Below are 22150 nucleotides of genomic sequence, written 5' to 3'. Positions count from 1 at the left end.
ACGAGGACTACACACCAGTGCCCCAGCCTACGCGGGACTCGACGCCGGAAGCTTCACTACCCCTGCCGTCGCCATGTCGATCACAGCGGCAGACAAGACCTCCGGAAAGACTCCAATACACAAGCTTTTAATACACTTCACCCCGCCGGACTCATTTTTAAACAAGGGGTGAATGTGGTAAACCACTGTTATACCTGCCTGTGTGGGTGTTTGTATTCCACTGTGTACATGTCTGTACATGCCTCGGCTGACTCCTCCCACGAGTCCAGGTATAAAGGTGACTGCTCCACAGTCCCTCTGTATTCTGGACTGGTCGACCACTCGAGGCACACCTTCATTCTCTTGTTAATAAAAGCCCGTTAGTTACTCGCTTAACCTCAGTCTTTTGAGTAATTGATAGCGCATCACCTTCAGTGGAGGAGACTTCAGATAGCTTGGAGGATGACCTCGAGCAGCTCTGGGCCAAGAAGACCCGGCTGCGGACTGCACAACCTTGGCTTGGGTAGCAGCAGTCTGGGCTGGCTGGCTGGCTGACAGGCAACAGCAAGGGCACTGGCTTAGTAGCAGTGGTTGGGAGGACGAAAGCTGTCTTACTCAGAGAGAACAGCAGGTGCGTGCTCCACGAGGCCACTGCTACTCCCCCGGGTGGTGCCTCAGAAATCCTAGTATTCTGTTGGAGGACAAATTGCTGGACTGCTGTGACGCTCTGCAAGCCCCTTTGCACACTGTAATCCAGAGCAATGATGGCAGCAGTCTGAGCTTGTATGGCAGCAAGTTGACCTTGTATGACAGCAGTCTGGGCTTCCACGGCAGCACTCCAATGTTCTGACATCAGCATTTTTCTGTAGGCTGCCACATTGAAGTCCTTGTGTGAGTCCTCTGTAGCAGAACCCATTTGCGACCTCGCCCTCTGGCAAGCTGGCTCCTGTGCTATCCTTTCCCCCTGCTCTTGCTGCAGCCCACTCGTGCCTGGTGTCTCTAATCTATATGATACATGCAGTGTCAGTATCGGAACTGGTGGCTGCGAGTGTGAAATCAAGTGACAGTGCTGTGTCTTCAACATCACTCTCTTCTTGGTGTTCCTCCACTGCCTGGCCAGGTTGCACCTCTTGGGTATCTGAAAGGAAAAAGGCACATGGGTAAGGTTGTGGTGCGGGGAGGATGGGAAAGTAAGAGGTGCATGCTTACACAATCTGCAGCTTGTAAATCAGAAGAGAGTGTGAGGGGGAAGTAGGATGTGAGGAGGATTAGGTACGAGGAAACCAGGGTTTCAACCCTGCCACTGGCCACGGCTTCAACAATGGCCATCCCAATAATGGCCAGCACCATTTCCTCCATGGGGGTAAGGACATGCAGGCGCGCCTGTCCCCCTCCGGTTAGCTCCTGCTGCCTTCGATTGTGCGCCACCTTATCCTGCAAGAAAGAGGGAAGCTTGTCCTGCAAGAAAGAGGGAAGTATGTCAGTGAGCGTTGTGCAATCTGTTTGGTTGATGTGGCTGTCATGGTTGACTAGCTGGCAGTGTGTGCAAGCTGTGAGATGTGAATGTGAGGCTTACAGCAGTGCTAAGTGTGTGAGGGTGAGGTGAAGTATATGAATATTAGGTATGAGGCCTGATTGATAGAGATTGTTGGTAGGTGAGTGATAGGGTGTGGTGATTTGAACAGTGGCTGAGGCTACTGGTGCAGTTGTTAGGATATGGCATTTGAAGTTGCATTCACTGACCTTGACCACTTGTGTGAAGCCATTGAACTTCTTGCGGCACTGCATCCAAGTGTCGACTCCTGGCATTGACCTGCTCCCACTGACTTTTCACCGTGCGTCTGGTGGGCCACCTTCCCCCCTGCAGATACAGGACATCTCTCCTTCTTTCCACAACAATAACTTGTATTTGTATAGCGCCTTTAAAGTAGTAAAATGTCTCAAGGTGCTTCACAGGAGAGTTATAACACACAATTTGACACTGAGCCACATAAGGAGAAATTAGGGCAGGTGACCAAAAGCTTAGTCAAAGAGGTAGGTTTTAAGGAGCGTCTTAAAGGAGGAAAGAGAGGTGGAAAGGTTTAGGGAGGGAATTCTAGAGCTTAGAGTCTTTGCAGCTGAAGGCACAGCTACCAATGATTGAGCGATTAAAATCAGGGATGTACAAGAGGCCAGAATTAGAGGAATGACGATATCTCAGGGCGGGTTGTGGGGCTGGAGAAGATTACAGAGATAGGGGGAGGTGAGGCCATGGAGGGATTTGAAAACAAGGATGAGAATTTTAAAATCAAGGCGTTGCTTAACCGGGAGCCAATGTAGGTCACTGAGCACAGGGGTGAGGGGTGAATGGGACTTGGTGCGAGTTAGGTCATGGGCAGCAGAGTTTTGGATGACCTCAAGTTTATGGAGGGTAGAAAGTGGTAGGCCAGACAGGTGTGCGATGCAATAGTCAAGTCTAGAGGTAACAAAGGCATGGATGATGTTTCAGCAGATGAGCTGAGGCAGGGGCAGAGACGGGCAATATTATGGAGGTGGAAATAGGCGGTCTTAGTTATGGCACGGATATATGGTTGGAAGCTCATTTCATGGTCAAATATGACACCAAAGTTGCGAACAGTCTGGTTCAGCCTCAGATAGATGCTAGGGAGAGGGATGGAGTCAGTGGCTAAGGAACAGAGTTTGTGGCGGGGACCGAAGACAATGGCTTCAGTCTTCCCAATATTTAGTTCGAGGAAATTTCTGCTCACCCAGTACTGGATGTCGGACAAGCAGTCTGATAATTTAGAGACAGTGGAGGGGTCGAGCTAAGTGCTGGTGAGGTAGAGCTGGATGTCATCAGTGTACATTCGGAAACCGATGCTGTGTTTTCGAATGATGTCGCTGAGGGGCAGCATGTAGATGAGAAATAGGAGCGGGCCAAGGATAGATCCTTGGGGGACACCAGAGGTAATGATGTGTGAGGAGGGAGAAGCCATTGCAGGTGATTCTCTGGCTACGATTAGATAGATAAGAATGGAGCCAGACAAATGCAGTCCCACTGAGCTGGATGATGGTGGAGAGGCGTTGGGAGAGGTTAGTGGTCAACTGTGTCAAAGGCTGCAGACAAGTCAAGAAGGACGAGGAGGAATAGTTTACCTTTGTTGTCATTTGCGACTTTGATAAAAGCCGTTTCGGTACTGTGGTAGGGGCGGAAACCTGATTGGAGGGATTCAAATATGGACTTCCGGGAAAGATGGACACGGATTTAGGAGGCGACAACACGTTCAAGGACTTTGGAGAGGAAAGGGAGGTTGGAGATGGGGTGGTAGTTTGCAAGGATGAAGGGGTCAAAGTTTTTTTTTGAAGAGCTACTCCATCCCTCCTTCACCAAGACCTCCAGTGCAGCGTCTGAAAACCTTGGAGTCCACGCTCTCCCCTGTTGTGCCATTCCTCACTCTTTCCCAGGTCAGAATCTCTTCAACCACAATTCCCAGCACCTGTTCCAGCCACACTGCACCTCTCCTTTAAGCGGCGCAGGCTAGCTTTAACTGGTGCTAGCCTCTCATGATATTTGCCCCCTGCTGATGCATCCGGCCATTGAACAGCATGGCTAGTGCTGGCTGGTTGGTTGCAGAAATCATTTAAATGAGAAGGCAGCGTGAAGTTGGAATGCTGCCTGCATTGGAAACGGGCACGGGTTAATCGCGCATCGCAATCCATATGCCTGTTTTTGGGGGCTAACCAATTTAGTCCCCTCCTTTTTCTTTCAGATGATGATTGATCCACTCTGCATTTCTAGTCTTCTTTTCAGATTCCAGCACTCATGCTTTTTTTGTTGCCCCAAGTTTTTATTGACTCAGTTTATAGATTCTTAAAAATACTGTCATTATAAAGACAATCAGGTCATTAGTATGGTCCTTAATGTACACACACATAATTGGCTTCTTTTACTTTGGTACAATACGCCAGACAATCAAAAGAAAACAAAAGCAAAATACTGCGGATGCTGGAAATCTGAAATAAAAACAGAAAATGCAGGCAGCATCTCTGGAGAGAGAAACAGAGTCAACGTTTCAGGTCGATGACCCTTCGTCAGAACTGGAAAAAGTTGGAGATGTAACAAATTTTAAGCAAGAGTTGGGGCAGGGAAAGGGGGGAGGAGAGGAAAGAACAAAAGGTAGGATGAAAGGCAGGAGAGATTAAGAGATGGTGCAAGGCAAAAGGAGATGGTAATGGGGCAAGTTAAGAAACAAAAGATGGCTCTAGATGAAGTGTAAATGGCACTGGCAGAATGAAAGACAGCTGCCATGTGGGAGAGAGAAAAAAAAATGACTGTTTTGGTCTGTATGACCTAGCTACTCACATGGGGTTGTGGGGCTGAGCAGGGAGGGGGTGGAGGGTAAGATGGCAAGATTCCCTCAGTGCACTAGCTGTAGTGAAATTGTAAACACATTTATCAAGAACAGGTTTAAGATTTTGCTGTGGAAATCTATAATTACATTTTTAGTTTTTTTTTATTAAAAACAATTGGAACATCAGGTTGATAGTGTCTTACATCAAAAACAAACTCTTCAGAAGTTCTGAGCTCTTCTCATAGCACTCTTTCTTGGAATTTGGCACATCAGGATTCATGTGAATGACCAACACCACATTTTCCACAGGATTATTTGACATATTCAATTTAAACAGAAATGAATTTCAATATAGTGTAACGGATAGAATTTTGATTTTAAGAAAAATCAAATATCATCTAGAAGTAGAAGGGAGCAATAAACGACTGGCAATTCCTGTGAAATCTTAGTAGCTGGAAAAGTACTTGCAAGAGTGCTTCTCAATCACCTGCTTGAAAATGTTGTCAACTCAGTCCTCCCAAAGATCGAATGTGCTTCACAGCAAACTGCAACAAGACTGACATGATTTTCTTCATTTAGCAGATACAAGAGAAAAGTGTGGAACAGCTTAAGGGTCTCTACATGATTTTCATTGACTAGAACAAAGCTTTTGACCGGGTCAACTGATCAGGCCTGTGGAAACAAATGCTTTCTCATATTATAAAAGACAGCTCTGCCTCTGAAAGATGAAAAATTATGTTGGGAGAAAGCTTGAGACTAAGCTGACAATGAAGTTGAAAGTGTACAGGGTTGTTGTCACCGCCACCTTCCTATTTGGATGAGAGTCCTGGACTTTGTACCACTGTTACATTTGGTAGCTCACCAAGTTCCACCTCCAACCTCTCAGGTCCATCAGGAGCATGAAGTGGCAGGACAAAATGACCAACTGTGAGATCCTCAAAGATGTCAAGAGCACCTACAATGAGGCTATGCTCATTGGCCAGGATACACCACAAACATGGAGTTTTACAGCACAGAAGGAGGCCATTCAATCCATTAAATCAGCTTTTTGATAAAGCAATCTAAAACTAATCCCACTATCCTGTTCTCTCTCCCTAGCCCCAATAGTAGTATTGGATTTCCATTCTAATCCATGCGGAATATTGCAGAATGCCAAAAAAAAATCCTGTACAGCAATCTGGGGCAAGCCAAGTGGAAACTGGATGGGCAGCAAAAGAGATATAAACAAGTGTCAAGTTATGTTAAGACCAACATTGACAGCTGTGAAAATGTTGCAGCTGATTGCATGAGCTGGTAGGCAGTGACGCATGGTAGTATCAGCAAGTATGAGCATCAGCACAAACATCTCCTGAAGGGTAAACAGTAACAGTAGAAACACAAACAGCATCAGCACGTTGATTCCAGATGGGCTGCTTGGATCTGTGAAACGTGCATGAGAGCTTTCCTCTTTTACATTCTTCATGGGCAACAACTCAGTCATCAGGCTGATTCTCTTTCCAATGAAGGTTATCTTCAAGTATGAAGATTAACTAACTTTAGAATATGGACATTGTATAGCAAAAATGCTTCTGTAGCAACTTATTATTCTATGAATTTGATGCTGAATTCACATCAGCAGCAGCATAAATTCAGTACCATCAATCACCTTCCCTCCACAAGGTCAGAAGTGGGGATGTTCACTGATGATTGAACAGTGTTTTGTTCCATTCGGAACTCCTCAGATAATAAAGCAGTCCTTGCCCGCATGCAGCAAGGCCTGGACAACATTCAGGCTTGGGCTGATAACTGGAAAGTAACATTTGTGCCACACAAGTGCCAGGCAATGACTATCTCCAACAAGAGAGTCTAACCACCTCCCCATGACATTCAACGGCATTATCATTGGCAAATCCTCCACCATCAACATTCTGGGGTCACCATTGACCAGAAACTTAACTGGACCAGCCACATAAATATTGTGGCTGCAAGAGCAGGTCAGAGGCTGGATATTCTGTGATGAGTGACTCACCTCCCGACTCCACAAAGCCTTTCCACCATCTACAAGGCACACCTTCCTGGATAAGTGCAGCTCCAACAACACTCAAGAAGTTCGACACCATTCAGGACAAAGCAGCCCATTTGATTGGCACCCCATCCACCACCTTAAACATTCACTCCCTCCAGCAGCAGCGCAACCATGGCTGCAGTGTGTACCATCTACAAGATGCACTGCAACGCGCCAAGGCTTTTCGACCGCAACTCCCAACCACTACTGCCGAGAAGGACAATGGCAGCAGCCGCATGGGAACACCACCACCCCCAAGTTCCCCTCCAAGTCACACACCATCCTGACTTGGAAACATATCGCCGATCCTTCATCGTCGCTGGGTCAAAATCCTTGAACTCCCTCCCTAACAGCACTGTGGGAGTACCTTCACCATACGGACTGCAGCGGTTCAAGGCGGCAGCTCACCACAACCTTTTCAAGGGCAATTAGGGATGGGCAATAAATCCTGGTCTTGCCAGCAATGCTCACACCCCATGAATGAATAAAAAAAGAAATATTTTTACACAGCGAGTTATGATGACCTGGGATGCACTGCCTGAAAGGGTGGTGGACGCAAATTCAATAGTAACTTCAAAAGGGAATTAAATAAATACTTAAGTGGAGAAAATTGCAGAACTATGGGGAAAAAGCAGGAGAGTGGGACTAATTGGATAGCTCTTTCAAAGAGCCAGCACAGGCATGATGGGCCAAATGACCTCCTTCTGTGTTGTATGATTCTAACAATTTGATTTTTGACTGTCAAATATATCTTATCCAATGTTGGTTTCACTATAGTATAAGGGTTAATGTTTAAACATGTCATACTTTCTACTTTTGCATCATGGCATGAAAAGTATTGATGAAAAAAACAATTATGTATGTCATAGCTACTAACAGATCACCTTAAAAAAAGGTGCCAATTAGTGGATTTGTGAACGCAGTTTGTTCTGTTGGTAGTCAGTGTCCACAGGGAACTGGATTAAAACTACCCAAAGAAATTTCACTAAGCGCTGCCATCAATTCCCTCTGAGCTCAATTCAAGCTCGAGTCCCAGAGCAGAATTGCTAATGTTCATACAAATTTTTTTATTTCTGGCAGCAACCATTCCTCTCTTGTTCTACCACTGCCAAAAAAAGAAGTTTCCAGTTTTCACTGCTCAATAAACAAGAAATCACAATGAGGGCTTTATGTTGCTTGCAGTGGTCATGTTCCAGAGACAGTGTATGACAGATGCTCTTTATGTTTGATTCTAATCACGCAGTTGCATTTTTTTTGTGTGTGAAGTTTCTTCAGATCATTAAGTGAAAAACAAGGTGAATGACCAAGATCCATAATACAGGACACTAACCCAGGTTGATAGGTATAAAAGAGATGAAGTAAATAGTGAGGTTGTGACTAAGTGCTACCAAGGTTGGGTTTTAAAAACCTGAAAATCAGAAAGACAGAGGGATGTAAAGATGATTATTTTTTCTTGTCAATTTTCTCTGGTTCCCTTCTCTCCTGAAGATCCCTTGCTCCAGTACAGCATCAGGCACCAGTAATCCTCTGATATTTTGTATCATTCATGAAGACTTGAAAAACCCACCATGAAAGTGCTTAAAACCACGGCGGCCATTCTGGGAAACAGCAGCCAATATTCATGCAGCTCGTATCATTGCTCCTCAGTGAGACTGATGTAGGAGAAATGCTGCCGGAATAGCCTGGGAGGGTAAAGCCTCCTGTTGAGAGCCCTGTTGGCCTCCCTCCCTCTGGCCACATTTTGCAATCTTTCTCTCTGCCTCCGAGGGTGACGCTGGAGGGCGAGGTCCAGTGCCAGTACAACCCCCATTAAATGATGGAAAGGTTGCACTATCAAATGCAACCCAAATGAAAGTGATACATTTTTTCAGCCAGAATACTTCAAGTTGAGAATGCTCAAATCGTCTGTTTGCTTTCATCAAACTGACAATGCAGCATTCTTTGCCAACAAAAAAACCCAGAAGCTGACGTCTTTATATAGCGCTCCTCCAGCGCTCATCCAACTGCATTCCACCTCCTCTACCTGTTGTTGCTAACGGCAGGCACTCAGGCAGGAGGTGAGAGTGAATTTCAGAGCCGGGGCGCTGCACACCCGGATGATGTCATGATCTCCGGCTGCAGGAAAGCGTGGTGCTAGTGGTTACCACCGCCGCAAACCTCCACTTCAATTTTGCGGGCATCGATACTATTGCCACGCCCGGTTGCAAAGCCGGTAGCACCCCATTAGCAGCCACCCCCCCCCCCCCAAAGGCGCTATGGTGCCCAATTTTTCCCCCATAAAGTGCGGGCAGAGGCGGGACTATCCAGTGAAAGAATGGAGCAAAAACAGCGTGCCAATTTAAGAAAGTAAGTTAATTTAACCAGTATCTTAAGTACTTTTAAGCACTCGCAGCTGAACAGAATCCAAGTGTTTTGTGTAAGTTGCATTTGCTCTGTGAAAAAGCCTCAGATGCACCCAGCAAGAGTTGGCCAAACAATGCCAGGAAGATAAGGACCAACTATTACTCTAGGCGCCGAGGTTTAAAGCAGCCTGGATTCTGCCGGCTCGTTACATCGCACTTCACCTTTCATTTTAGTTTTGTTCTATCCCTGGGTTCCCAACAGCCTCACCTGGTGTCACAGGCTTTAATTCCTTGGCTATAAACAAGGCACGGGAGCAGCCTCTCACCCCATGCCCGGCAGCCACATCTCTCTTCCTTTCCTTCCCTGGGCTCACTATCACCACAATTCCCTAAATATCAGCTGAGCCAGGTCTAGCCGGGGGTGGGGGGGGGGAAAGAGAGGGAGATCGTGATGGAATTTGAACCATTTGATTTAAAAACACTTAGTATTGGTATGGTTGGTGTGTATAACTTCTGAACATCTAGCTGCCTCACCTGGCTAGAGTGAAAGTTTGGGTGAGACAACTAGTTGCTAATCACTATTATGACTCGGGCTTCTTCAGACATGCTCTCTCAGGCCCAACACAAAAGCAAGCTGCCAAAGGCAAGATCACACTTCCTGTCAACTGAAGCGAGGCCTTGTAATATGGGAGCGTGCCCTTGGTGAACAATATTTATTGTTTCTGGATTTCCACTAGGAACCTATTTCACTGCACTTTTAATATTTCACCTGAGACACAGAAGACTAAACTACCAAGTGGGGACATTCTTACTAATTGAAGTGTTTTATTCACCCCTAGTTCTAAAGAACTCTGGTCCCCCAACAATTATTTATTTTCATAGATGCTGATTGAGCTGTTTGTTTTGTTTCAAATTTCTAGCATATGTAGCTTCTTTATCTTATCTAATCAATCTTTACAGCCCACAGATTCACTTTTTAGGCCCTTTCGTCTTTGTTTTTAGCTTGTGTGCAGTGATTCTGAAATAAACACTAGTAGTACATTAGTGGGCAACAGTTTAGTGGGAATGGGGTCAAGCGAACCAGAAGTGGGTTTCATTCATATTGATAGAGCAGGAGATGAAAGGAGAAACTAGAGAAAGAATTGAGTTCAGGGCTAGGGCACAGGGGAGCCTTGGGAGAGGTTTGGCTTGGTGAACAAGGGGGTGGTGGTGGTGGTGGGAGAGGCAGATGAACAGACGGTCTCAATCTTTGTGACAAACAAGTCTGTGAGCTCCTTCTATGTGTTGTTGGCAAAAACATTGGTATTTCCATCATACATACACTGGAGAAAATTCTGAAAGCTGAAAACCCTGAGCTGAAGCAGGAGCAGACATGGACAATGTTATGGAGGTGGAAGTGGGTGGTCTTTGTGATGGAGAGGATTATGGAGTTAGAAGTTCAATTCTGGGCCGCTGTGGTGGCAAACCATTTGGTTCAACCCGAGATAGTGGCCAGGGAAGAGAGAAGGAATCGGTGGCCAAGGAACGGAGTTTGTGGTGGGGCTGAAAACAATGGCTTAGGTGTTCCCAATGTTTAACTGGGAAATTTTGGCTCATCCAGGATTGGATGTCAGGCGAGCAATCTGACAATACAATAGCAGTGGAAGTGTTGAGAGAGGCAGTGGAGAGGTAGAGGTGGGTGTCAGTCAGTGTACAGAAAGCTTGGAATTAACGGTTGTACTTTGTGGTCATTGTAATGATATCAGCAAATAGAGATGTTATTTGCCTGTTCGATTATGATGCCTTACCAGCATGATTGCATGTATTGATTGCTTGTGCCTGACCAGCAGAGGGCATGTGACAGAGACAAGCAAGGCAGTTGAGTTTAGTTTCAGTTTCGTTCTAGATGCATCACCAGCATGATGTCTCCTGTAAATGCTGTATAAAGAGTTGAACCCACAAAGAAATCAATAGATGGTGTCAGAAGTGATTGAAAGAGATGAAGAGGAAAAATCTGAAGTTAAATCAGCTCTCCACAGATTAGCAAGCCAAAAGAGAACATCGTTACTTACCATTAGAGAATAGCTAACGAAGTGAAAAATGGAAGGTTTACTCCCACCGGCGAAGCTTCAGTTAACTGGTAATGTGGCTGAAAATTGGAGGAGGTTCAAACAACGTGTGGGGTTGTATTTAGCGGCAATCGGAGCTGACGAAAAAAGTAATAAAAAGAAAATCGTCACTGTTCTTACATGTCGTGGGTGATGAAGCGCTGGAGGTGTATAATAATTTCACATTCGCTGCTGATGGAGACAAAATGAAGCTAGATAAAATAATGGAACAGTTTGAGGCCTACTGCATACCTAAACGTAACGTGACGTTTGAGAGGCACAGATTTTTCACGTGTACAGAAAACGGGTGAGACTATTGATCAGTATGTGACTGAACTGAGAAACAGAAGCAAATCGTGTGAATTTGGGGGACTGACAGACTCGCTGATAAAAGACAGACTGGTGTGTGGTATTCCAGATAATGGTCTAAGGGAAAGACTGCTAAGAGAGCAAGATCTAGACCTGGGAAAAGCCATAGCACTGTGTAGGGCTACAGAGACTGTGAAGTTGCAGGCAAAGGAGCTGTTCAGTGACAGTAGCTGCAACGTGGATGCAGTGAGTAAGAACGGACACAAACCGTTTAACAAAAAGAGCGCCAATGTGAAAAAAGAGGCGTGGCCAGCGAACGAAAATGAAAGGGACAATCGAAAGTCATGTAGTCGATGCGGTACACAGCATCCACCAAGAAAGTGTCCAGCATATGGTAAAACATGCAATAGTTGCAACAAGAACAACCATTATGCCCGTTGCTGTAAGAACCAAATGCAACAAAGCAAGGTCCATGCAGTAGATGAAAGCGACATAGAGGAGTTCTATGTAGATGTTGTGTCTGAAAACAAAAAAGAAAGAGACTGGGTGTTGACACTAAAAGTGAATGACATACATATTCCATTTAAATTGGATACTGGAGCACAAGTTAATGTGATATCAGAGACTGATTTTAAGAAAATTAGACCCAGACCAAAGATACATGGAATAAAAGTGAAAGTGACAGGATACTCAGGTACTGATATACCAGTGAAAGGAAGATGCGTTGTCAAAGTAACACACAAGGACAGAGAGCACACGCTAGCATTAATCGTGGTGCCAAAGGATGTGCAAGCCATACTAGGTTTAAAAGCCTGTGAGAGACTGAACCTGGTAAAGAGAGTCCTCGTTGTGGAAAGCGAAGGAGAGACAGTCTATGATGAACTGAATGTTGCGTATGTGGTGTATGTAACCTGTTCCACCTTAAGAGAACTTAAGCCTGTTCCACCTTAAGAGATGTACTACTTTCTCTGGCTGCTGTATACGTAATACCGGTGGTGACCACACCGGTATATAAGCACTGTGTAGTAATATTGTATTCAGTATAGTCCCTACCTCCAACCAGTAAAGACCTGTTGAATTTACTCTCTTAGTCTGTGTAGTAATTATCACTATAACACACAGACTTAACAGCATACACACCGGGTAAGCTGATGTATACAGCAGACACGTTGTCCAGAGCTGTTGACCCAGGAGAGCCCACAAACACAGTGAAAAGACTGATGTACAAGGCAAAAGACAGTGGAACTGACTTCTACCAGAGCATGCTTGTATACCGCACAACGCCGCTCGAGTGTGGTATGTCACCAGCCCAACTCCTTATGGGACGTATGCTAAGGTCAAACCTACCCATCCCGGAGAACCTCCTGAAAACAAAAGAGGGGGAGAAAGTGAGGAAGTTCAAAGAGCAACAGAAAGAAAAGCAAAAGTACTACAATGACAGAGGAACACAAAACCTACCTGAACTCCACACTGGTGACCAAGTAAGGTTCAAAGACAAAACAAACATATGGACTCAGAAGGGAACTGTCCTGAGTGAAGTTCAACCAAGATCATACACCATTCAGACAGATGAGGGTGCTGTTCTGAGAAGAAATCGTCGAGATCTTCACATGGGACCAGCCACAGCGTCAGAAGACTGATACTGTTGAACAACCTGATCACACAGCTGAGAAACCATCATCTGAGGCAACAACTCAGATTCAAGGACAATCAATCAGAAAATCCTCAAGACACGTGAAGCCTCCTGAGAGACTCATTGAGCAAATTTAAGGACTATTGTTATAGAAGGAAGTAATGTTATCTTATTCTTTCTTCAAGTTCTAGTGTATTGACATATTTCATGTGAACACACAAAGCAAGGTTAAAAAACCTTGATCATAATGATAATGTAAGTTCATTAAGTGTTAGTTAAAATGCAGATTAATACAAAGAAAACATGTTTAGTTAAAAGTAAAATACTTTTGTTTTAAGAAAAGGAGATGTAATGATATCAGCAAATAGAGATGGTATTTGCCTGTTCGATTATGATGCCTTACCAGCATGATTGCATGTATTGATTGCTTGTGCCTGACCAGCAGAGGGCATGTGACAGAGACAAGCAAGGCAGTTGAGTTTAGTTTCAGTTTCGTTCTAGATGCATCACTAGCATGATGTCTCCTGTAAATGCTGTATAAAGAGTTGAACAGACTTTAGATTAAAAGACATTCTCTTTCATAAATGTCTCGTCATTGAACCCACAAAGAAATCAATACAGTCATCAATGTCCAACCTAAAGATAGGACCATGGGCAAACCGTCAGAGACCAATAATGGTTGATGGAGGTTAATCGCTATGCATATTCTACTAGCAGAAGTAACAAAGTCGTCAAGCCAATTTTCTTGAAAATGCGGAGACAGCGCAGCAATCATTAATAAATCTGTGAAAAATAAATGATATGGGCAGTGATATGAAGAAAGATTTTCTGAATAGGCCATTTAGACAGTGGGTACAAAAAACTGATATTCAACAGTGTTATTGTATTATTCATAAACAATGTCTGATTGCGCTTCAATAGTGTTCCATCACATCCGTGGTAATTATATGCACATTTGTTTTGCATTTGTAGTGTATATGTGCAACTGTTAAAATATAGGCTAAAACGTTTTGCCTCATTTCCATCTTGGCTACTTTGTTATGCTCCCACCCAGTGTCCCCAAATTTGGTTTAGAAAATATGGTCACCCTATATTTGCAGCGTAGGAGGAACAGCAAAGGAAAATGTACAAGCTCCACCATAGTGTTTTAATAAGAGAGAGAGATGCTTATGTTCTTGTTTACTGAGCAGTTATTTTTCATTTAATTTAATTTCAGAGAGAATATAAAAGCCTTAGTGCACTCAGTTTAAATACTTGCATTATCCTATTCCCGCAGCGTTCATTTAGTAGTAGATCCCTCTAGCCCTCTACAGCACTTCATATAATGGTCATAAATTTTTTAAAAATTGTAAATTACTTTACTGGACAATTGTCGAAACAGATGCTGCCAACAGTTACCCCAGAAGAATTGGCAGATAAAAAATGTAACCGTTTAAGAAATACAACTTAACCTTTATCCTGATCACGCATCCTTAACTAGATGCTTTAGAATCCCTCTAATTGCCAAGTACCATTGTGCTGAAGAGTACTCTGACAATAACAGTTAAATAAGATGATCTCCACCTTCCATCTGCAAGTCGGAAAATCTGCTTTGAAGCTGTAGCAATGTTCACAGATCGGAGGTAAATCAATTTTGTGGAAAGGTGGCTAATGGAGACAGGCACTGTGTGAAAACTTAAATTCCCAATTGGCCACTGATGGGATGGACATATAATCCTGAAATTATAAGTCATTGCTAATTGGTTAAAACCTCATGGGGCTGAATTAAACTTTTTCACAAAGTACATATCCGCTAGTCATTAGTTCATTACTTGGCTGTCATCAGATTAGAAAACATGTCAGAACTGACCTCAGATATTTGGATTCTAGATCAATGTTTGGAGACAAGCAATCATCAGACATTGGACACGATTCTTTTCATACATATTTTGTGTTTAGGATTTCTATCCTGTCTCAATTAAGGATTAGTTTAGTTTGGATTAGTTTAAGTAAATGTGGCAAAATGGTAGATTACTTACTTGGGTTGTAGCAGTCTCAGTGAAGTATAACCTCCACATATAAACATGGTCTGGAGGAGGAATGGGAGAAGGAGATGAGGCCAGACAGAGCAGCATCAGCTGCTGCAGGAGAGAGGGACAGGAGGGCGAGGTAGGCTCCAGATTCATTCTGACTTGCTGCATGCTCCACAATCTGCCAATCATATGAGACCAGCCATTACCACCTGCAATTGTGCCAGAGGGTCAAGCTCAGGAGCCAAAAGAGGAGGAGGAAGACGAGGAGGTTGAGGAGGAAGAGGAGGAGGCAGACAATGGGGACCAGAGGGAGCACCAGAGGGTTCCAGGTAGACGGCCCGCATGCGAGAGGGACGTCACCACCATCTAATTGAAGACCGCTTTTCAGACACGTCCTCCACCATCAGACTTCGGAGCACTGTTGCCACATGCCTTGCCTTCCATGACTGAGGATCCATCAGGAAGTTCACCATCTGCATTCAATCCTCTCAACCTCTTCTCAATGAAGATCACAAAAAAGACCACCAATTCCACGACTACCCAATTACTATCATCACTCTTTATCTACAGCAAAAACAATGAACGTATGACACAACCAACAGCACTTACAAATCTTAAACTATTCACCCTGGTGCTTACCCTTAGTGGCTATCCTATAAGTGCTCTTGCCTACTCTGGTGCTTCTACAAAGTGTAACCTGAATGACAGCAGCATGCATGGTGGATGACTGCTGAGAATCTGAAGAGGGCAGTTCAGGTGTCCTCCTGCGACGCCCTCGAGGGGCTGTGGGCGTGATGGCCCGCCTCAGACTGCACCATCTCAGCATGGGCTTCAGCAGTCTGGGCCGCCTGGCTGACAGGCAACTGCAAGGACAATGGTGGAGTGGCGGGGAGGGAGCAGCAATGCTGGCATCCAGAGAGAGGTCAGTAGGTTCCTGCTCCATGATTCCCATACCAGTAGCTTGGGGCACCTGTTCAGCCCGCCCAATGATCTGTTGGAGGACAGATCTCTGGGCATTGGAGACACTCTGCAAGCCTTTTTCAACCGAAGAGCCAAGAGCCACCACTGCAGCTGCCTGAGCTTCCATTGCAGCACTTTGCCGTTCCATAGAAGATGCAAGTAGTGCAACGGAAGCTGTTTGGGATTCCATTGCAGCACTTTGTCGTTCCATGGAAGCTGCAGCCTCAGTCAATCAGATGTTGCATGATGTTGGGCTCCACAGTCCGTTGGATGGAATAGCCCAGCCTCTCCACACTGGAGAGGATGGGTTCCAGGCTCTGCGTCAAGCCACGGCCAAGGTGGAGGCGGACTCCTCCATCCCCCTAACCACGACCCATAAGCTTTCAGGCAAGCTGTCCATTGCACCAAGCATTTGGTTTGTCAAACCCATCAGCCTTCTTCAGAAGTTTGGCCCTGCGAGGTCCTCATCTGACTCCTCTACAGCAGAACTAGTATCCAACCTTGCCCTTCCCGGCAAGGTGGCACCTATGGTGTCCCTTCCACCTGGTGTGGCTGCTGCCCACTAGTGCCCACTAGGAGGATCCCTCTTCTACCCTAGCCTCGTTTAGGTCTCTGAGCTGGTGCCTGCGACAATGGTAGTGATTGATGCAGTGCCATCTTCCTTGCTCTCCTCCTCCTCTTCATCCGGGGACGAGGTGGCTCTCCCTCCTCTTCAAGCAGGACAGAGAGGCAGAGAGGTTTAAGGAAGGAATTCCAGAGCTTAGGGCCTAGGCAGCTGAAGACATACCTCAGCATTTTAAATCGAGGCTAAAGCCTATCTCTGTAATACAAATTCAGAATTATTAACAACATAAATGGTGCAGTTACTTACTTTGATTTATTTTACAAAATAATTATTTTTTTTTACCTTGGGTTCACAGATTTTAAGCTTGCCATACTCATGCTACCAGTGTAAATGTTTAACGCACATCTTTGTTGCAATTTCTATGGTAATGGAAAAATATGGCACATTCAGTAGTGTGGTAATTTATTTGGATCAGAGGTGAGTATAACCTTTGTGAGACCATATTCTGACTGTATCATCCTGATCCGATGTGATTACACTGTACAAGTGTAACTTACTTGTTGGTGGTGTCTGAATGATGGTGTATTTTAAAATGGTTTTATTATTACAATGGTTTTATTAAAGAGGTCTACCTTATTTTAATGAAACTAGTAACATCCATTTTGATGAAAACTGTTCTGTAAAATTAAATTTTGCCACCCAGACCGAAAATATCCATATAGCAGCATGTCTGATATAACACAAGTCGATGAGGGGTATAAAAAATCTCTAATTTTGAGTTGTTTATTATTCAGTCACCAATCCATGATCCACCTTCCATTTTAACAAGGAACAAATTTGTTTTTCAAATTCTGGAACCAGAACAAATTAAATGAGGATGTACAGAATTGAATTTATGTAGCTTTACTTACAGTAGTTCTGTATGAAGCATAAGCATCCTTCATTTATTAGTATTTACCCTTTTACAAATGGGTAAGTCATTGTAAAATCAGTTTTAGCCAAGGACATTTGCTTCAGTACATACAGTAGTCCACACTATAACACTATTCAATATACAGTTTCCTTCAGTTACAATATAGAATCCTTACAGCCCATATTCTAACAGATAAAAATTTATAACCTGCCCCCACCAAATAATAAGCATAACATTGTAAATAGTTTTCATATAGGCTCTAAAGACAGCATTACTGTGAGGATTGGGCCTACTTAACAAGACAGGAACAAAAGCTAAACAGTAACACACATTAGTCACTAAAACAGCATTTCCCAGTTCATCACTTAACATTGGTTTTAGATCGGAAAACAAGTAACATGCATCATAAATGCGTGTACACAAGAGAGCTATTATATATTAATGTGCAGTGGAAATACTTATCCCTATGCCATTTGGGACAACAATAATGAACGAATGTTGGTAAAGGCTATCTTTTAGGCCTGTCGGGTTCGTCGATGGCTGCTATCAGCTTCTGCCGTGCTTTTTTATTTATATGGGAGCCCAGACAAACATTCACAAGGTTGGTTAGCTGTTTGGTTGAATATTCCTGCCCAAAGAAAACATGTCAGATTTTAGAATGGAAAAAGTCACTCAGCTTTGCAAAACAAATTCATATAAATCGAAAAGATGATATGCTTACATGAATGTTCAGTTGGCTGACGTTTAAAATTCTAACAGAAGCGTAACCATTTTACAGGATGTGCAACTATTTGTTTTAAACATCTACAATACGGATAAACACTTTGCAGCTGCAAAAATATTTTTACAGCCATTCAAAAAAAAACTTTTGCCTTTTCCCCCCTCTTACCCTGTGTTCTTTAATCCATCTCTCCATGTCATTTTCAGTCAGATAATAGGCTTTAATGTAGGTTTCCACAAACTCCTTATCAGGAATTGGTCTGATGTCAGTCAGTTTCTCCAGCTTCATCAAAAACTGCTGGAAGTCCAGCTGCATCAAGGCACGTCCCTCATTACTGCATTTTTTCACATTAGCATAACTGCAGTAGAAAAGGAAGAAAGAAAATGGACAGCTCTGTAAATGTAACAGTAATCAAAGATAACCCATGTGAAAAATTAGTGAAGGATTAAAAAAGTTCAATTATTTCTTGCAGCAAAGTCTAACTTTTGCTTGCACCTCAGCCTCCATCAGAACGTAAGTATTTAAAGATGGTCTCGAGTGCCAAGTAAAGGCAATCCTCTAGCATCGTCTTAGAAAGTTTAATTAGATACACCTAAAGCAAGTTGTATATAACCCTTCAAAAAGCTTCACTTTGACGCACATGCATTGCTAAATATTAAGGCATTGTTGAGCATTATTACAGTTGTCCTTTTTTCAGGAATTCATTTAATGCAAATCACCTTCATCAAGGATTTTTCTTGTCCTAAAATATTTTCACTGACAAGTGACAATTTGATCCCATGCAAACAAAGCTATCACAGAGGAATAGTTTCATAGGCATCATAACCCACTGTTAAATGTTAAAAAACTGCTTATCTGTGCAAAACGATTAACAGATTTGGCATTATCCTTAGCTATTTTGCATTGATACATTTGATTATCAGCTTGTGAATTGTAAGGAAATTAGATAGGAATAATACAATTTGAATATTTTTTTTCTACTTGTGTTGACCAATGACAAAATCCATCCACATTTTCAATCATTTCAATAAAAATAGATTTAACGTGTCAGATTTATTTATACAACACTACCAAATCAGTATGCGCTGATATACAAGCATATGGATGCGTAGAATAAGATGGCTGAAGATGAGAGGAACAAAGGTTGATAATGCACTCAAGATGATTGAGACGCCACAGGAGAGGGCAGAGGAATGTATTTGTACCTACCACAAGATGGGGTTTAATATGACTGACCACGAGCTGGTGGAAATGGTGCTGATATCTTCACTAGCTGCCGCCACATTGAGCATCATATTGCAGGTGTTGAAACCACAATGATATCTACCCAATGACCGTTCATTGTTTATGTAATAATAATAAATATAACACAATTCCCTCACAGCAATTGCAAACTGCTGATATTTTTTTTTAAGTGAACCTGCTATAGTGATAGAATTATTAACCCCTTGTGCATCCGTCTTCAACACTGCAATGTTACTTTGGAGTTCAAATGCTAGTTGTAAACAAACTGACTTGCAGTTTAAGACATGCTGTAAATCTCTTGATTGAACTAAAACCTTGCAGTCACTCTACTGAAAACTTTCAATACATTAAATCATATGTTCAAAATATATTCCCAATTGCTTGTCAAGTTAGTGCCAGACTCGGCTCAGTGCACTCTTGCCCGAGTCAGATGGTTATGGGTTCAAGGCCCACTCCAGAATTTGAGCGCACAACCTCGAATGACACTCAGATTAGAGAAAAAGAGAGTGCTTCACATTAGGATGAGATGTTAAGTTGAGTTTCTGTCTGCCCTCTCAGGCTGACGTAAAAGATCCCGTGGCACTTTTTGAACAACATTTATCCCTCAACCAACATCACCAAAACTGTTTAATTGGTCATTAACCTCATTGCTGTTTGTGGGACCTTGCTGTGTGCAAACTGGCTGCCACATTTCCCTACACTACAAGAGTGACTACATTTTAGAAGTACTTCATTAGTTGTGAAGCGGTGAGATATCCTGAGGTTGTGAAAGGTGCCATATAAAATTGAAGTTCTTTATTTCTTTTCTTAAATTAAGGGTAGTTCTATGATGTTGATTCACCTTTTCTGTAATCTAGTCTAACACTGCCCAAACTTGTTTTACTCAGGGGCCTTTCATCTGATCAGTCGGAATTGGATACAAATCAAATGTTCCAGAGCTGAATGGACAATATGCTAACCCACTGAGCAATTATAATTTAAAACCTGGATTTGGTGGTGGTGGGAGGGGGGGGGGTTGGATATAATTTACTAAGACAGCTATATAGATTAATAAAATGTTTACATGCACTGATGTCAAAGACAAGTTAAAGTGTAATTAGGATTGCACAAGTCTATGCTGCTGGCAGGAAACCTCATCTGTCACCGGAACAAATTCTCTGATTTTTCATTTTAATGGTCGGAAAATAACAGGGAGCGTACAACTGAATTCTAATTTATGCTGTTGCTGGTAGCATGGACTCAGAAAATTATCCTCTTGTAGGAATTGACGAATTCCTAACCAATAACTGAGGTCGACTCAGGAGATCAATCAACAGGTCTTTAATGTAAGACTAAACGAGTTCAAACAGTTTGTTGAGATCGATACAGGAGAACCACGAAAACAGGTCTCAACAAGATGGAGATTCCACGAGGACTGACTAGGCAGTCACGTTGTTTGCGACGCGACGTCATCGTGTTTGCCCGTGTTTTCCCGCGCTCTTAAAGGGGCCACGCCCCGTACAAACACTATATACAAAACACAGTAATGTCTAACACAATGGTACAGGTGTTAGAACATCGTTAAAGGGAATTATATACAGTTGCCCAGAGTCATTTAGTGGCTCTACCACATGCGCCCCCCCCAGGATTCGCTTTAACGGACAAAGTCAAACGGTGAGGGGGTCTGATGAGCCTGTCAGAACGGCTCCTGTACTCCTGAGGCGGAGGCTGCTGGGCGGCTGGCGGGCGGTTGTGCTTGGTCTGCTGTAATGGCGATGGGTGGCCGACCTCATCTCGGCGGTTGTGCTGTCTCGATGGGGTGGTCGAGGTCCAGATGTGCTGGCTTTAAGCGATCAGCCGAAATGTGGTCCGGTTTACCACCGACCTCTACCGTGAAGGTTTTGTCCCCTGCCTCCAACACGCGGAAGGGACCAGTATATGGGACCTTGAGTGGATCCCTATGGGCATCATGGCGAATAAAGACGTACTCAGCCTTGTGAAGCTCTGGGGGAACGTGCGAACTCTGCAGCCCGTGGTGCGAAGTGGGCACCGGTGCGAAGCATCTGGCCGCCTCCTGGTGACTAGTAAGCTGGTCAGATGCGGACCATGGCTTCGTCGATGCCGGCAGGAAATCCCCCGGGACTCGCAGTGGCTGACCGTACACCAGCTCCGCTGATGAAGAGCGGAGGCCTTCGGTAGCTTGTCCGCCCATCCAGCGTCCTGGAGGCTGGCCGGCTCTCAGGGCGGCTTTCAGTGATCGGTGGAAGCATGCACAGAGGCCATTCGCCTGTGGGTGGTAGGCTGTGGTGCGGTGTAATTTGACATCGAGTCCTTGGGCCACTGCATTCCAGAGTTCGGAGGAAAACTGCGGTCCTCTGTCGGAAGAAATATCTGCGGGCACTCCGAACCGGGCGACCCAGGTGGAAATGAACGCCCTGGCCACGTCCGCCGAAGTAGTGGATGACAGGGGAACCGCCTCCGGCCATCTGGCGGTGCGGTCAACCATGGTCAGGATGTGTGAAAAACCATGGGAGGGTGGGAGTGGTCCTACCAGGTCCACATTGACATGGTCAAAACGTCGCTCCGGAACTGTGAAGGTGGCCCACGGAGCTTTGACGTGGCGCTGTACTTTGGCCTTTTGGCAGACCACGCAGGTGTTGGCCCAGTCGCGGACATCCTTGTGCATGCCATGCCATACGAATTTCGCAGACATCAGCTTCTGAGAGGCCTTCATTCCTGGGTGTGACAACCCATGTATGGCGTCGAACACTTTACGGCGCCAGACGACCGGGCGAGGGTCCCGTACGGAGATGTCACACAACAGCATGGTACCTGCTGAATGGAACTTGACGTCGGCCAACCGGAGGCCAGTGACGGTCGTTCTGCAGGCTTGGACTTCTGGGTCTGAGGCTTGGTCCGCTGCCATGAGGGCGTAATCGATGCCCAAATGAACCATATTGACGGTCGCGCAGGAGAGGCAGTCTGCCACCAGGTTGTCCTTACCGGCCATGTGCTGTATATCCGTGGTGA

At 44.3% G+C, this 22150-nt stretch overlaps 1 protein-coding gene across 2 annotated transcripts in view; it reads right to left on the bottom strand.

Annotated features, from left to right (window-relative positions):
- Nucleotides 1-17013: 17013 nt before the first annotated feature.
- vps50 (VPS50 EARP/GARPII complex subunit) overlaps nucleotides 17014-22150 on the bottom strand; it is a 317917-nt gene continuing 312780 nt past the window's right edge. For both annotated transcript variants that reach the window (XM_085988277.1, XM_085988278.1), the window contains 2 exons: nucleotides 18065-18254; nucleotides 17014-17803 (listed from right to left, as the gene is read on the bottom strand). In XM_085988277.1, the coding sequence (XP_085844403.1) occupies nucleotides 17684-17803; nucleotides 18065-18254 (310 nt within the window). In that variant the 3' untranslated portion in view covers nucleotides 17014-17683. The remainder of the gene's footprint in view (nucleotides 17804-18064; nucleotides 18255-22150) is intronic.

The sequence above is a fragment of the Somniosus microcephalus genome, chromosome 5, assembly GCF_052327205.1.
Source record: "Somniosus microcephalus isolate GS21.2 chromosome 5, FLI_Smic_1.0, whole genome shotgun sequence".
Taxonomy (NCBI): domain Eukaryota; kingdom Metazoa; phylum Chordata; class Chondrichthyes; order Squaliformes; family Somniosidae; genus Somniosus; species Somniosus microcephalus.
Note: the sequence above shows the minus strand (reverse complement) of the source record. Positions and strands in the feature narration are given on the sequence as shown.